The sequence below is a fragment of the Podarcis gaigeae genome (assembly GCF_964106915.1).
Source record: "Podarcis gaigeae genome assembly, chromosome: 5".
NCBI classification, from domain to species: Eukaryota; Metazoa; Chordata; class Lepidosauria; order Squamata; family Lacertidae; genus Podarcis; species Podarcis gaigeae.
In genome coordinates this window covers 80,804,370-80,818,771 of record NC_139681.1, presented here as the reverse complement: position 1 = coordinate 80,818,771, position 14,402 = coordinate 80,804,370, and the positions used below count along the sequence as shown (strand labels likewise).

At 44.3% G+C, this 14,402-nt stretch overlaps 1 protein-coding gene across 2 annotated transcripts in view; it reads right to left on the bottom strand.

The window, feature by feature from the left end:
• GFM1 (G elongation factor mitochondrial 1) overlaps positions 1 to 13,243 on the bottom strand; it is a 38,312-nt gene extending 25,069 nt beyond the window's left edge. Inside the window, exons 1-7 of one of the 2 annotated variants that reach the window (XR_014564340.1) lie at positions 13,107 to 13,226; positions 10,614 to 10,766; positions 10,193 to 10,325; positions 9,212 to 9,416; positions 8,071 to 8,187; positions 6,468 to 6,618; positions 247 to 401 (exon numbers count right to left, since the gene is read on the bottom strand). Coding sequence is in view for 1 of the 2 variants with exons in the window: in XM_083739454.1 (XP_083595580.1) it covers positions 247 to 401; positions 6,468 to 6,618; positions 8,071 to 8,187; positions 9,212 to 9,416; positions 10,193 to 10,325; positions 10,614 to 10,766; positions 13,107 to 13,154 (962 nt within the window). In the remaining variant the exon portion in view is untranslated. Of the gene's footprint in view, positions 1 to 246; positions 402 to 6,467; positions 6,619 to 8,070; positions 8,188 to 9,211; positions 9,417 to 10,192; positions 10,326 to 10,613; positions 10,767 to 13,106 lie in introns of both variants that reach the window. The other variant, XM_083739454.1, reaches the window with a different exon arrangement.
• Between the last annotated feature and the right edge of the window lie 1,159 nt (positions 13,244 to 14,402).

The following is a 14,402-nucleotide window of genomic DNA, read 5'->3' as shown; positions in this document are numbered from 1 at the left end:
AAAAGACCTACAGCTTTTGATGTGTCTGCCACCTACAGGCCAAACAGGTGTACCCACCAGCTTAGGAGACGAAAGCATGCCTCAGACAAAGTGGACTTTATCTTACAAAATCACCGCCTTTCATTTTCAACCGTAGCATAGGGTACTTAGTGGCCACGTTATAAATAAATATAATTTTTTCCTCCAATTTAGGGGGGGGAAGGCCTATGCAAACTAGATCTATTTTCCTCCACTTTCTGTACTTACTCCTTGTTGGAAATCGCGTAGTTCTGGACTTCAGATGGGTTTGGGAGGTATTCCAGAACAGCATCCAACAGAGGCTGCACACCTTTGTTCTTCAGAGCACTTCCTACCAGCACAGGTGTGAAGGATTTGTTGAGTGTTGTCCTTCTGATTGCAAGCTTGGGAGAAACAGAACATTCACAGCGTTAACAGCTGGGTTCTTAAGGGCACTTGGCATACAAGAATACAAAGCATCATGCTTTCTGTTCCCCACCAAATGAAAACAATTATAAGAAAAGCAATGTTTGTGACTACACAAAACAAAGGGGGACTTTTTCAACTGTTGAAAGAAGCTTTAAAACAGGACACCAGCTCAGTTTTTAAACTGAAGAAAGAGGCTTCCCTGAAAGGTTTGCTTTCTTTACGTATCTCAGGAGGTGGCCAAAATTCACATAGAAAACAAGTCCTTAGTGTAATCATCACACTGCATTTGAGTGCAAATGTCATGATGTCGAGGATTAACCTACTAGATGCAAGAGAAAGCAAATGCCAAAAGGGAAAAGAAAGAAAAGTACACATAAGCACAAAGCTGCTACCAAGTAGAAACCGGGATTTGTTGGGGTTTAACAAGTTGGAAGAAAAGCCGCGGCCAAGCTTGCATTGCAGGAACTACAACTGGAACAACGCTAACATTCCTGCATTGCAGGAAGTTGGACTATATGACCCTCGTGGTCCCTTCCAGCTCTACATTTCTATGATGCTATCAACCTGGGATAGTTCGGTTGACATCCCTGTGTTGTGACAGGGGGCAAAACTCTGTGATTATCTGTAATGGTGCAGCAGCTGTTGTTTCGGCTCTAGCCCAGCCCATTCTTGTTGGGGCCCAGCCTGGATCTGCTACCAGATGTATTCGTCTCTAGACCTGTGCTCAGGGCCTCCAAGGTCAGCGGCTCAAGCTAGGAAAGGGCCAAGAGCCAAACTCCTGTGACTGATACCAGGCCTGGCAAACCTAAAGGTTTGATACCATCTGTCAGACTGGAGAGGCCAGCCCTGTACATCCCTATTCCCTTCTAGGTTGGATGAGGATTCTGGCTCCACATTACCTTGGCAGGCCAGATCTGAAGTACCAAGTTTAAGCCCTCAAAGTACCTGATCTTCCTTCCTCTCCCTGCAAATAGAATATGGCATATCACAGACAGGAGACAAGATTAGCACCCTGACTGGAAATATCTGTGTTCTATTCACAGAATCTGCAACTCCCTCCTTGCCTCCCCCCTCCTTTTATTTCTGCAGATGACTTTTGTACCCTGACTTCAGCAGCTGCGGCACACCAGTCAGGATTTCAACCTCAGGAGTAATGTTTTGCTGTCAGCAAACGAGATGTTTATTTAAGTCCATGATGCCTAAGGAGCACGCAAGAAGAACCCAATGCGTTTTCCATGAAAAATTATTTTAAACCAGAACTTGGCCGCCTGCCACAGGCTAGAAATCCATCACTGGGGACAAATTAGCACAAACAAACCTGCCTCTTGGCCTTTCCACAGCCATTAAGTAGTTTGTAATTAATTAGCTCTGGGAGAAGGAAGGCAGGGGGAGACAAGGCCGCTTTGAACCAACCAGAAAACTGTTTTTGCCACCAATATGACAAATGATTTTAAGATGATGTTTTTTTCATCCTAGATGCAGAGCCACAGGATGAATCGACTACTTTGACCACATGCACATCACACCTTTAAAGCACTATGAGAACACTTTAGACGGTCATGGCTTCCGCCCAAAAATTCTGGAAGCTGGAGCTGGTTAAAGGGGCGGAGAGGGACAGTTCACAGAGTGGCTTAACAATCAATCTCTCTTCCAAGGGAACTCTGGGAATTGCAGCTTTAAGAGATGAATAGGGGAAGCCTAACAACTCTCTGCGCCCTCAACAGACTACAGTAAATTGTTATCATTTAAATGTGTGGTGTGGCTGTGCCCATAGCAGCATGCTTACACGTCTAAGAAAATGCTTTTAAAAATGTTGCTATGGATCCCCAACTCTGTAAGAGGAATATTTCTCTTGAAGACTCCAACCAGGCTACAAAAGGAGCCTTGTAGTCCTCTTCATGCTTTATTGGGGGGGGGCTGTCAGAAAGGGGAGGGGGAAAGGAAAAAACCTTTTCTCTTTCGCACATGAGACTTTCCCCTACTGTGCTAAACGCAGCTGAGGTGAAATACCACGGAGAGCTAACACCAGTCAGAACAGACAACACTGAGATAGCTGGATAATAGACTTGGTCAGTGGCGTAGCGTGGGGGGTGCAGGGGGGCCCGGCCGCAACATCTGGGGGTTAGGGTTAGGGGGCGCAAATCCACGGGTTAGGGGCCGCAAATTACTTGCCTTGCCCCGGGTGCTGACAACCCACGCTACGCCACTGGACTTGGTATAAGGCAGCACCCAAGCATTAGAAGACTCAGGTTTGAGAATGTCAGCCCCAAATCCTAGCAAGTTATAACTATATAGCACTGCAGGCAGAATTCTGGGGAGCTTCCTCATGCAATGCCTCAGTAATATGCAGGGAGAGAAGCCTTTGAGCTCACAGCACACCTGCCCTCAACCCTAATATTCCCTTTTAGGCAAAACAAAAAAATTCCTTCCAGTAGCACCTTAAAGACCAACTAAGTCAGTTCTTGGTATGAGCTTTCGTGTGCATGCACACTTCTTCAGATACACACGAAAGCTCATACCAAGAACTGACTTAGTTGGTCTTTAAGGTGCTACTGGAAGGAATTTTTTTGTTTTGACTATGGCAGACCAACACGGCTACCTATCTGTAACTATTCCCTTTTAGGGTACTTGCTGTATCTATATCTAGTAGACTCTACCACTCCTTGTAAGTGGAAGTTCCTTGGAAGTGGAAGTGGAAGAGCTTGGAAGTTCACAGGTGCTCATTGGTTTCTTTGGGTTTTTTAAAAAAACACCTTCTTTCAATTCGCGAATGTGTGTATGTTTGCAGTCCCAGGAAGTCCCCCATGTTTATAGAAACTACTAACTTATTTTGGGCAACTCTGCTTTGCTTCCAAATTAATAGTCACTCAGCCACCAGTTAGAAGGAACGACAGCTAGAGCTTCCACACATTTGTCTAATCCTTTTAAAAAGCCATCCAAGCTAGATGGGCAACACTACCATTAAGTTACTTTCATGCTGGGTAAAGAGGTAAAAGCAGGCCTAGGATCAGAAGGCGCTAGACGACCCAATCTTTTTTACTCTTTTTTTACTCTTTTTATTTTCAGCACAGATCAAGAGACACATATTTGAGTGGAGTACGGAGTTTCTAAAAGAGGATGAAAAGAGTCCAAGGGTGCAATCCTGTGAACAATTGGAAGTAAATGCAATTGAATTTTGGTACTTTTTCTGAGTACAGTAAAAGTATATGAGGTTACAAATCTCTCCACTGAATTTTCAAATAACAGCACGGATACAGATATCCAGATTATTCGAATGTCCCTTGGACTGTTTGGTTAATGGACAACATCAAAAGCTGTAACTAAGGTAGAGGTTTCGAAATTAATATTCCTACAGTGTATTTTGACTCTTGGGAGCAACCTGATCACTCAGCTGTGCTCAAAATGGGCTTCTTCCTCTTAAGCATTTTGTAAGAGCCTGGAATACAGAGGGAAACCATTGCATAACAACCACCATGCAGCAATTCTCCAGACCGCAAAGTCATCAAAGGCTAACAAGGGTAACGGGAGATTTATTTCCACATTCAAAGCTCTATATTCCATGCTCATCAAGTCCTCTAGCCAAATCCAGTCCTTGCCCAAGAGGGTTCAGCTACGGTGAAACAGTGTCTCCTTACACCAACTGCACATCAATTTAGACACAAGAGGATGGGGGTGTTGAAATGCTGTGAAGGATTTCTACCTGCAAGTAAACCCTTGTGTCAGAATATACAGATCACAGAGGGTATTAGGCTCTGCCTAGAAACAAATATAGGCACGCAGGTACAAATATTGCATTTATATTTATAAGGAGATGGGGAAGAGATCACCGATGACCTCTAGGATCTGTCACAACTTTGTCTGTCACACCAAACAGCTGGTCTCCTTCTGCCAGCTATTCTCCCCTCCAGGCATCTGTTGCTATTAATGCCTGGTACTGAAAACCTGCCACTTCCCTGGATAGCAGCAAAGCGTCATAACAAAGATATTGCAGACACAGAAAGCCCAGCTCACTCGTTTAGCTTCCAAAGGCAACAAAATGTGATGTCCAACACACAAAGCTGTCTCTGAATGAGAGCTGGCAATATAATTATCCCATTAAAAGCAAACAAACCAACCAAAGAAGCAGGGTCATCACAGCCTTGCTATTTTATTTTTTTTAAATCCTACCCATTAATCCTACCTAATTCATTTAAAATTACAGTCCAATTAAATGGTAGGATAGATTTCTATTTAAAGACTTTATATTTCACCCTTGCAGAACCCTGCAAGTACGTTTTATGCTTTTACTGCAAATACTGCATATTATAATATGCAACAGTTATTATAAAGTTATATTTCACAATTGTGCATATATATAGAGAGAGAGAGTTATAGTGCACATCTAGAGAGATCCAATGTGGTACAGTTGTTGGACAAATCCCTACTCATCCCTGAAGATCACTGGGTGACCATGGGCCAACTTCTGTCTCTCACCCTAACGTACCTCACAAGATTGTTCGGAGGGTAAAACAGAGGGGGTTGGGAATCATGCATGCCATCTTCAGCTCCTTGAAGAAAAGGTGGGATACAGAGACAGACTGATAGATATCAACAGATGGATGAAGCGAAAACAGACCATCAGAACAGGGGCAGCACCTGAAGGCCCCAGATGCCAAGGCAGAGAAGAAGGCAGCATGTTAAAAGGTAAAGGTAAAGGTACCCCTGCCCGTACGGGCCAGTCTTGACAGACTCTGGAGTTGTGCGCCCATCTCACTTAAGAGGCCAGGGGCCAGCGCTGTCCGGAGACACTTCCAGGTCACGTGGCCAGCGTGACATCGCTGCTCTGGCGAGCCAGAGCTGCACACGGAAACGGCGTTTACCTTCCCGCTGGTAAGCGGTCCCTATTTATCTACTTGCACCCGGAGGTGCTTTCGAACTGCTAGGTTGGCAGGCGCTGGGACCGAGCAGCGGGAGCGCACCCCGCCGCAGGGATTCGAACCGCCGACCTTTCGATCGGCAAGTCCTAGGCGCTGAGGCTTTAACCCACAGCGCCACCTGCGTCCCCCAGGCAGCATGTTACTGACTCCTTATCTTAAAAGTATATGGGTTCCTAAGAATTGGGCCTGGGTGATGTCTCAATACAACGTCCAGAACCAGTTTGAGGGCCAGATCACCATGGCGTTTTGACCTGCTGGTGTATCACAGGTGGTGCTTTCCGGCTTGCCAGCACCTAACCTTCCTTCTCCGACCAAGTGGGTGGGCCTTCTCCTTCCTCCCTGTGCTGGGTGCTGGATTCAAGTTACAAGAAAGGAGATTCCGACTAAACATCAGGAAGAACTTTCTGACAGTAAGAGATGTTCGACAGTGGAACGGTCTCCCACGAGAGGTGGTGGACTCTCCTTCCTTGGAGGTTTTTAAGCAGAGGTTGGATGGTCATCTGCCATGGATGCTTTAGCTGAGATTCCTGCATTGCAAGGGGGTGGACTAGATGACTCTTGGGGGTACCTTCCAACTCTACAATTCTATTAAACGGTCTTGAGTAAGCCATTCTCTCTTATTTCAATCCTCCATCTGCAGTATGGAAGGCTAATTTTTTTGGACTACCTTTTAGGGTTGTTTTAAATATATAATTAACTAATTACATTTATATCCCATTTTCCCCCAAGCAGCTCAAGATGGCATGCATGGTTCTACTGAGATGTATGTATGTATGTATGTATGTATGTAAAAAGACACCCTGAACGTTCAAAGCTCTCTCTATAAAAGCTAGGTGTTGCTATTTTCAGATAGCATTAAGGAGTTTGTGACTATAGGACATGTAACCAGTATTAGTCCAAAGAAAGTGTGGGGAACCTGTGGCCCTCCAGATGTTGTTGGACTACAACTCCCATCATCCCTGACCACCTGCCATGACTAGTTTAAGGCTCTTATCCTTGATTAATTCCCATGAGAGTGCCCACCTGTTCGCTTTTATATATGCAAAACATTATGCAGCAAATGCATACATCAAAGGACTTTGTGCAATCCTTGGGGCCATGGGGAGAAAACTGAAGTCCCTTTACCTTCAGATCAGTCACTGTTGGGATTTTCTCTTCAAGAAAAAGCTCCCCAATCTGTTCGTCTAAGTTTGCAACACATTCAACCAGTTCCTGGCGGCGATCGGTAGACTCTGCTCGGAACTCAGGGGGAATGTCGTCATATTTAACCGTTTGGCTACAGAAGCAGAGAAAACAAGCAGACCATCAGAAGCCAACCAACTAGAAATTTTAGAAATCTCGCATGCTCCTGTGGGCTTCAGTGAGAACCACAACTATCAATTTATTCCGCTCTCATGAGTGACACATTTTCAGTTCTTTTTACACCTGCAAATCTAGCGACAGAGCTCTGCTAGCAATAATACACATTTGATTTAAAACTGGACCTCTTGTACCTTCCATCTAATAATATTCACAAAGGCTATAATCCTATGTGCCTTTAAAATTGTGGGGTGTAAACCAGGATTGACATCATAAGGATACAATAAAACCAAGATTGCTGGGTGTTTTTCAAATAATGGACATTTTCCTCTTAATGCTCTGTCGTGATGAGTACACAATAATTTCAGGTGTACACAAAGATCCATATAAATATGACACTCTTGGATGGGTTGCTCCTGTGACAAACACTGTTCTCCTAGAAAGAGGCTCACTTAGCCATCTTACGTAGAAGGAATCACAGATACATTTAAATTTTTAAAACCCATGCTGGATAGAGCAAAGTTATAGCTCCAGTTGAGCAACTGCTGTTTGAGGGTATGAATATGATCATATTTATATTTCAATTCCTATTCAATTCTCATTCCCCTATGAAAATGTCACTTTGCCTTATGAGCAAACAAATGTGAAGACAAAATGGCCAATGAAATCTTTTTCCACTCAAAAGAACCAATATTAAAGCTGAAAGGCTTCACTTGCTTTACCAGAGAGTAAGCCCCACTTTCTTCTCAATAGACATGTTAAGGAATGAACTATAAATCTCTCGCTGCAGCTTCCTGCAAAGGTGTAGGATCCCTGAGTATTTTCACATACCAGAGATTCAAAAGCCAGCCTGGAGTTAACTTTTATTATATGGATTTTGTCCACGCAAGGCAAGATGGTGATTACATGGCTAAACTCTCCCACAATAAGAGCAAAGCATATTTAATTGCCTGTCTGCCATGCAATTATCACCTTTCCCCTTTCACAGAATTCACACATAATGAATATGACCCAAGAGTCATTTGCTGTGCAAATCCACAGCCAAACATAGTCACCTAAAAAGCCCCAACAGCCATAGCCCTGCACAAGCTGAACCATGGTTACAGCAAACAAGGGTTGCTTAATAAAACAGGGTTTACTAACTTGCTTCAACCTCTGTTAAGATTGGAACCCCGGGCTGCATTAGCTATGGTACCAATATCACCTTCATTTATGGTTATAAGCAGCCGAGAAAATTTGAATAGAAAGGCATGGTGGGGAGGATTGTGTTATAGTTATGAGATCAGGTGTGTTATGGCTATACTAATCAAAACCAATTTTTCCTCAGTAACCAAAACACTAAATTATACTTCTTATATACAACACACTACTCCCAAAGCATTATCAGATGTAAAATGCCTCCATATTTCAAACTGCTCAGAACCCTTACCCAAAGTCACCTTCAAAGTATATAGCTTTTTCTTCAATGAGATCAATGATCCCTCTGAAATTTCCCTCCAAACCCATAGGTATCTGAATAAAGGCAGCATTGTGGTTCAACTTGGATCTGGAAAGTTAAAAACAAATAAAATTCTCTTAAGACAGCATTTCCAGCTCTAAAGAACTGCTTCTCCACATACAAGTCCATCTGCCCATGAAGATCTGAAGGGGAGGCCCTGATAAGGCTCTAGATCAAAAGGTAAGGAAGGCCAGTTGCCATAACAGAACTTTAGAAAAGACAGACAAATCATCTCAAGATTTAGAATGCACCTTTTTGGACACACTACCTTCTGGTGGTAGCAGGATTCTGCTTATATATGGGGACACCACAACCCACGCTGGGCCAGAAAATAAAATGTCATACAAGGAACAACACCAAAGGTCTAAGTCTCTAGTATGAGTAAGGTGGAAGGGCAAAGGCTCAGGGGGTGAGGTCTGGTACCCACTTTGTACATCTAAGCCAGCCTTTCCCAATCTGGTACCCTCCAAATGTTTTGGACCTTAACTCCCATCATCCCTGACCACTGGCAGTCCTGCCTGAGGCTGGGGGGAATTATAATCCAAAAGATGATGATGATGATTTATTAAATCTGTACACTGCCCTTCATCTGTAGATCTCAGGGCAGTTCACAGCATAAAAGTACAAGATAAAAAACACAAAACACATAATAAAAATAAGAATAAAAGCAAACCGATTACCACCACCAACACATTTAAAAGGGTATCGGACGTTAATCAGTCAAAGGCCTGGCCGAAGAGGAATGTTTTTGCCTGATGCCTAAAGCTGTATACTAAAGGCGCCACCAGAAACTCCCTGGGGAGGTCCTTCCACAAAAGATTTGGAGGTCACCAGGGTGGGGAAAGCGGATGTCAGCTATTAAAGAATTCAGTTAGCAAGGATCCTTCAGCCCATTTCATATGTGACACTCAATGTTGACCAGGTTACCCACCTAACCTTTAAGAAGCATGGCAGCCCAGAACAATACACTGAAGACATACATCTTTTGACAATGTTTCTAGAAAGATATTCTATCTTCCTCTCTGATATGGGTAGGGAGCAGGGGGAGGAATTCTAACTGAGATGTTCATACCTAAGTTGTTGGACAGCTCTGTCTGGACTTGCACCCATTCGATCCAGTTTGTTGATGAAGGACAAAAACGGGACATTATACCGCTTCATCTGCCTATTCACCGTCATTGTCTGGCACTGAACCCCTCCGACAGCACACAGCACCAGGACGGCTCCATCAAGAACTCTCAGTGATCTCTCTACCTCTATAGTGAAATCAACGTGTCCTGAAAGGGAAGTAAAAAGATCCAGGAATGTTAAGGCTTCCAACTAGCTGAGAATTGCTGCTGCATTTGGTTCTCTTCCCTGCTGTCTGGGCCTGGTGGGGGTTGCAGTCAAAAACATACAGAGGGCATCAGGTTGGGGAAGGCTATGTTATGCCCTAAGGACTATGCACTATGTCCAACACAACCAGGCTATCAAGATTAGGGATTTTACAAGTCAGTAGTAATAGGACTAGTTCTAAGTTTCATTTCATACATTTGCTTTGAAGAACCTTACACAACAGAATTTCAGGAAGCATTTATTGCAAAGCTATCTAAATCCCCTTTACACTGGGCTGTAGGGGATGGTGGCGTTGGGTTAAAAAGACATTTCTCTTCTCTCACCTCTACCAGTTGAATCAGCCTCCCGCCAACCATCAAACATGCTGTCAAACCAACAGGGTGTTTAAGGGCGAGACCTGAGTTGGCCTTACTGCCATCAGGCACTGACAAAGGCCACCATCACTGAGCCAACCTGGAAATGGCACAGAGATCAGGCCCAACTGCCCTGCCCCACTTCCTCTGTGGCCACTGAGTGGCTGTGCTGCACTTGTGATGGCGCTCCAAAAAGCCCAGTGGGAAGGGAGTAGAGCTTAGGACTTCAGCCTTAGAAAGCAATTTACAAAGCAGATGTCATTTTGGCTATGGGTAAAAATTATACACTCTTAACACTTGGGTGTGTTTATCATGCCAGGCATAGAAGCGCTAGAGACATATTTAGTACGCTACATGACTATTACCGGGGGTGTCAATTATATTAATGTTGGTGTCTTTCCACATGGTAAAAGTTGCTGCAGACTGAATAGTGATCCCCCGTTGTCGTTCCAACTCCATTGAATCCATGACAGCACCAACTCCATCTTTCCCTTTTACCTAAGGTGAAAGAAAGCATATCAACATTTCCACAAGTCAGTGCATTTCTGCACGTGCACCTGTGTCCTCTTGTACAAGGCAAGGATCTGCTCTGAGATGCTTTATTGCCCAATTGACAGATCAAAATTTAAGGTCAAATCAAACATCACACAAGTAGACTTCCACTTGCACAACAGGGCTTTCCCTTCCCTTCTCCCCCTCTGCAACCCCCTGTGCTCCCTCCAAATCTGCTCTTTGCTTATTCTGCTCTGGAGAGTCCTCCTCCTCTCTGATCACATTCAGAAGTACCTCGTGCATTTGTGCTATCCTTCCTGTGTAGAAAAGAATGCGCTCAGTTAACGTAGTCTTTCCAGAGTCAATGTGTGCAGAAATTCCTATGTTGCGGATCTTTTCATTGGGAATAATTCCTGAAGAGCACCATCTGCAGCTATTAAAAAACAGCTGAAATACAAAAATGGGATGGAATGTTAGTGCAAAAGATTACAATACACAAGACAACAGTAAGTACAGTACAGAAAAACTGTCAGTATTATTGCTAGGATTTATTTAACAAATGGTGTTTCTTCTACAAAAGGGATTCCCCACTTTGCCCCCTGAAATTGGTTTTGGGGATTGAGAGAACCCCCAGAACAGCACACAGAAGGAGGGAGGATCATTCCGTTTGGAAGGTGATATTCCACCAAGTTGCAGAGGAAGAGAGGAGCAGGGCTACTCCATCATCTTTGTTGAGGGACCAGCCGCCATTGTCTCTCCCTCAATTATCTTTCTTAAATACCATACTTTCCAGTGTCACGTTTTACTTCCTGCAGTGACAAAATTAATAGCTACAGTATCTATTTAGTCTATATTTGTACTCCCTTGTGTCCACCTAACAATACCAATTAAAATAGTAATAACTTTCTAGCTACTATTCTAGTAGTGTTCTAATTGTTAGAACGTGTGTTCATGTTTAACTTCCAACCCTTATAGTAATTGACACAATAACCTGAGTTTTAATATCTTAAAGTTATAGTATTCTGGGCTGAATATGTATGATACTCCCAAGATTTATGATAACTAAAACAAAATGTTTATTTTCCACAAGAACTGGGCTTAGAGTTTTCTGAAGTCAAGACTTCCAAGATTCATTAACAGAGTGCTATGCAAGTAGCTGACATCCTTCACCCATACAAGATGCAATAATTTACTGTAGTTTAATGTAAAGAAGTCAGGGCCGGATTTAGCTTTGATGAGGCCCTAAGCTACTGAAGGTAACGGGGCCCTTTATATGTCCAGCTGTCCTTTGTCAACAACAAATTGCCGCTGTTTTTTTGTGTTGAATATATGCTAGATAGTAATTTATGGACCTAATAGGTATCTAAAGCCATTTGGCACTGTTTCTGTATGTAGGTTTTATTTTTTTTTATCTTATATTTTGGAAATGTACATCCAGTTTTTTTTTCCTTTAAATTTTTAGGGGCCCCCAAGAGAGTGGGGCCCTAAGCTATAGCTTGCTTAGCTTATATGTAAATCCGGCACTGAAAGAAGTGTACAATATGGGTTGAGGAAGTTTAATAAGGCTGCAATCCTAAAACCACTTACCTGGGCTGGGAGGAAGCCCCATCAAATTCAAAATCTAAGGTCAAATCAAACATTAAATTCAACAGGACTTACTCCTGTAAGCCCTATATTAAGAATGCAAGAAAAGCCAAAGGCCCATCTAATCCAACACCCTGTTCTTACAGCGGCCAATGAGATGCCTATGGGAAATCCACAAGCAGAACCCGGAGTGCAGCAGCGCTCTCTTCAGTCGTGACTCCCAGCACCTGGTATCCAGAGGCATACAGCCTCTGGCAGTGAAGGTAGAACATGGTGAAGGCAGAGCACAGCCACCGTAACTAGTAGCCATGGCTAGCCTTATCCTCCATGAAGTTGTCTAATCCTCTTTGAAAGCCTTCCAGGCTGATAGCCATCACCACATCCTGTGGGAACAAACTCCATAATTTAACTATCTGCTGTGTGAAGAACGACTTTCATTTGTCTATCCTGGGTTGCATTATCTCAGCAGCAGTTTCCTCTGCTGTAAAGAAGCGGTTGGTACCCCCCCCCCGCCCCATCTTTTATAGTTTACTGTCGATTCTAATACAGTGGTACCTCAGGTTAAGAACTTAATTCGTTCCGGAGGTCCATTCTTAACCTGAAGACCACTTTAGCTAATGGGGCCTCCCGCTGCCACCGCACCGCAGGAACACAATTTATTTCTGTTCTCATTCTGTTCTTAAGCCGAGGTACTATTTCTGGGTTAGCGGAGTCTGTAACCTGAAGCGTCTGTAACTTGAAGCGTATGTAACCCGAGGTACCACTGTACCGATGTTATCTTCCAAATGCAACTTTATTGCAAGTTACCCCAAGGAATCTTTACTGGTGGGTGGCCAATATAAATGTAAGGAACGAACAAACAGGCAGGCGGAATACCAAGGAGGATTTCCCCTAATGCTGCAGGGACACCATACATTAAATGTGCGTGGGTCGCACCCTCGAGAATCCTCGGTTTGCTAAGGATGTGTGTAAATGCAGTTGCCAAAAATGAAGCCACGTGTTTTTAAATGTACGGTGAGGATCCGCCCTCCAGAAACTTCACCTGCAGGTTTTCTGTCTGCCATTCAACTCTATTTTTTAAAATTTCGAGTACCGTCCCCAGCAGGGCATTGGGGATCCTGCCCAGGCAACGTGACTTCTCGTTTTCCTATCCCACCGAAACCCTGCATGGGGTTGCTCAGCCCCCTTCGCCGCCCTCAGTACCTGTCGCCGAGGCAACGCGGAGCCCACGATCCTCCGGCACCGTAACATGACGCGCAGCGCACAGGCTTCCAGTCCCCGCCGCTGAATGTCACGCCGTCCACGGCTCCCAGCCCCACTTCCTGCCTTAGCCGGCTTGCGCTTCCGGGGTAGGGCCATAGAGTTGCCCAGCGGGACACTCCGCTGCAGCGCCCCCTTTAGGGAGGAGGGAGGAACTGCTCCGAAGGGGAATCTGCTTTGGAAGAAAAGAAGCAACCTTGCTTTTTCTTGACTTGTTTGCATGTACTGTAATGTCCTCTCCCTAACCGCCCCGCAAATGGATTATTTGCTGCTTTAAGCTTCAATTCGTTTGCATTCATGGGTCTCTCCTGGAGGGTGTGAAGTTACTGTTGTGGGTTAGAGGGCTGTTCTTCCTCCCAGATCCATTGCCTCTGAAGGGAAGTGGATCAGGGCCTTAAGGTAGCTGTGCTCAAAGCAAAGGAATTCCAACGTGAAGCTGCTGACATTTGAGTTATATGTTCTTAGGAGCCACGCTGTATTTGTTTTAAACAGTTAGTATTGTGGTTTTAAAATTGGTGGGAACTTACAATGAAGCACAGGTCATAAATAAAAAAAAAAAACCTGCAAGTGTTGATGCAGGTATTTTCAAAAGTAAACTTTACCCCAGTGGGCACACAACAAAGCTGAGAACTGAATCTCAATTTCATCCCGAGTGATGATAATTCTATAGAAATCCCGATTCTAAGTGCACACACAGCTCTAAAAGCCCGGTGGTGTGAAATAGTATGATTACAGCGGTGTTGTGTATTTGTATTTGTGTATTGTTACTGTTGGGACACAGGTGGCGCTGTGGTCTAAACCACTGAGCCTCTTGGGCTTGCCGATTGGAAGGTTGACAGTTCGAATCCCTGCGACGGAGTGAGCTCCCGTTGCTCGGTCCCAGCTCTTGCCAACCTAGCAGTTCGAAAGCCTGCCAGTGCAAGTAGATAAATAGGTACCGCTCCGGCGGAAAGGTAAACGGCGTTTCTGTGCACTGCTCTGGTTTCGGTGTTGCGCAGAAGTGGTTTAGTCATGCTGGCCTCATGACCCGGAAAAACTGTCTGCAGACAAACGCCGGCTCCCTCGGCCTGTCAAGCGAGATGAGGGCTGCAACCCCAGTGTCGTCTGTGACTGAACTTAACTGTCAGGGGTCCTTTATCTTTTTATTGTTACTGATGAGTTATCTCCAAGTTGAAAATGTTTTTATACACAGTTCTTTGAGAAGGAACTGATATACTTTAGTTCAGGGGTCGGCAACCT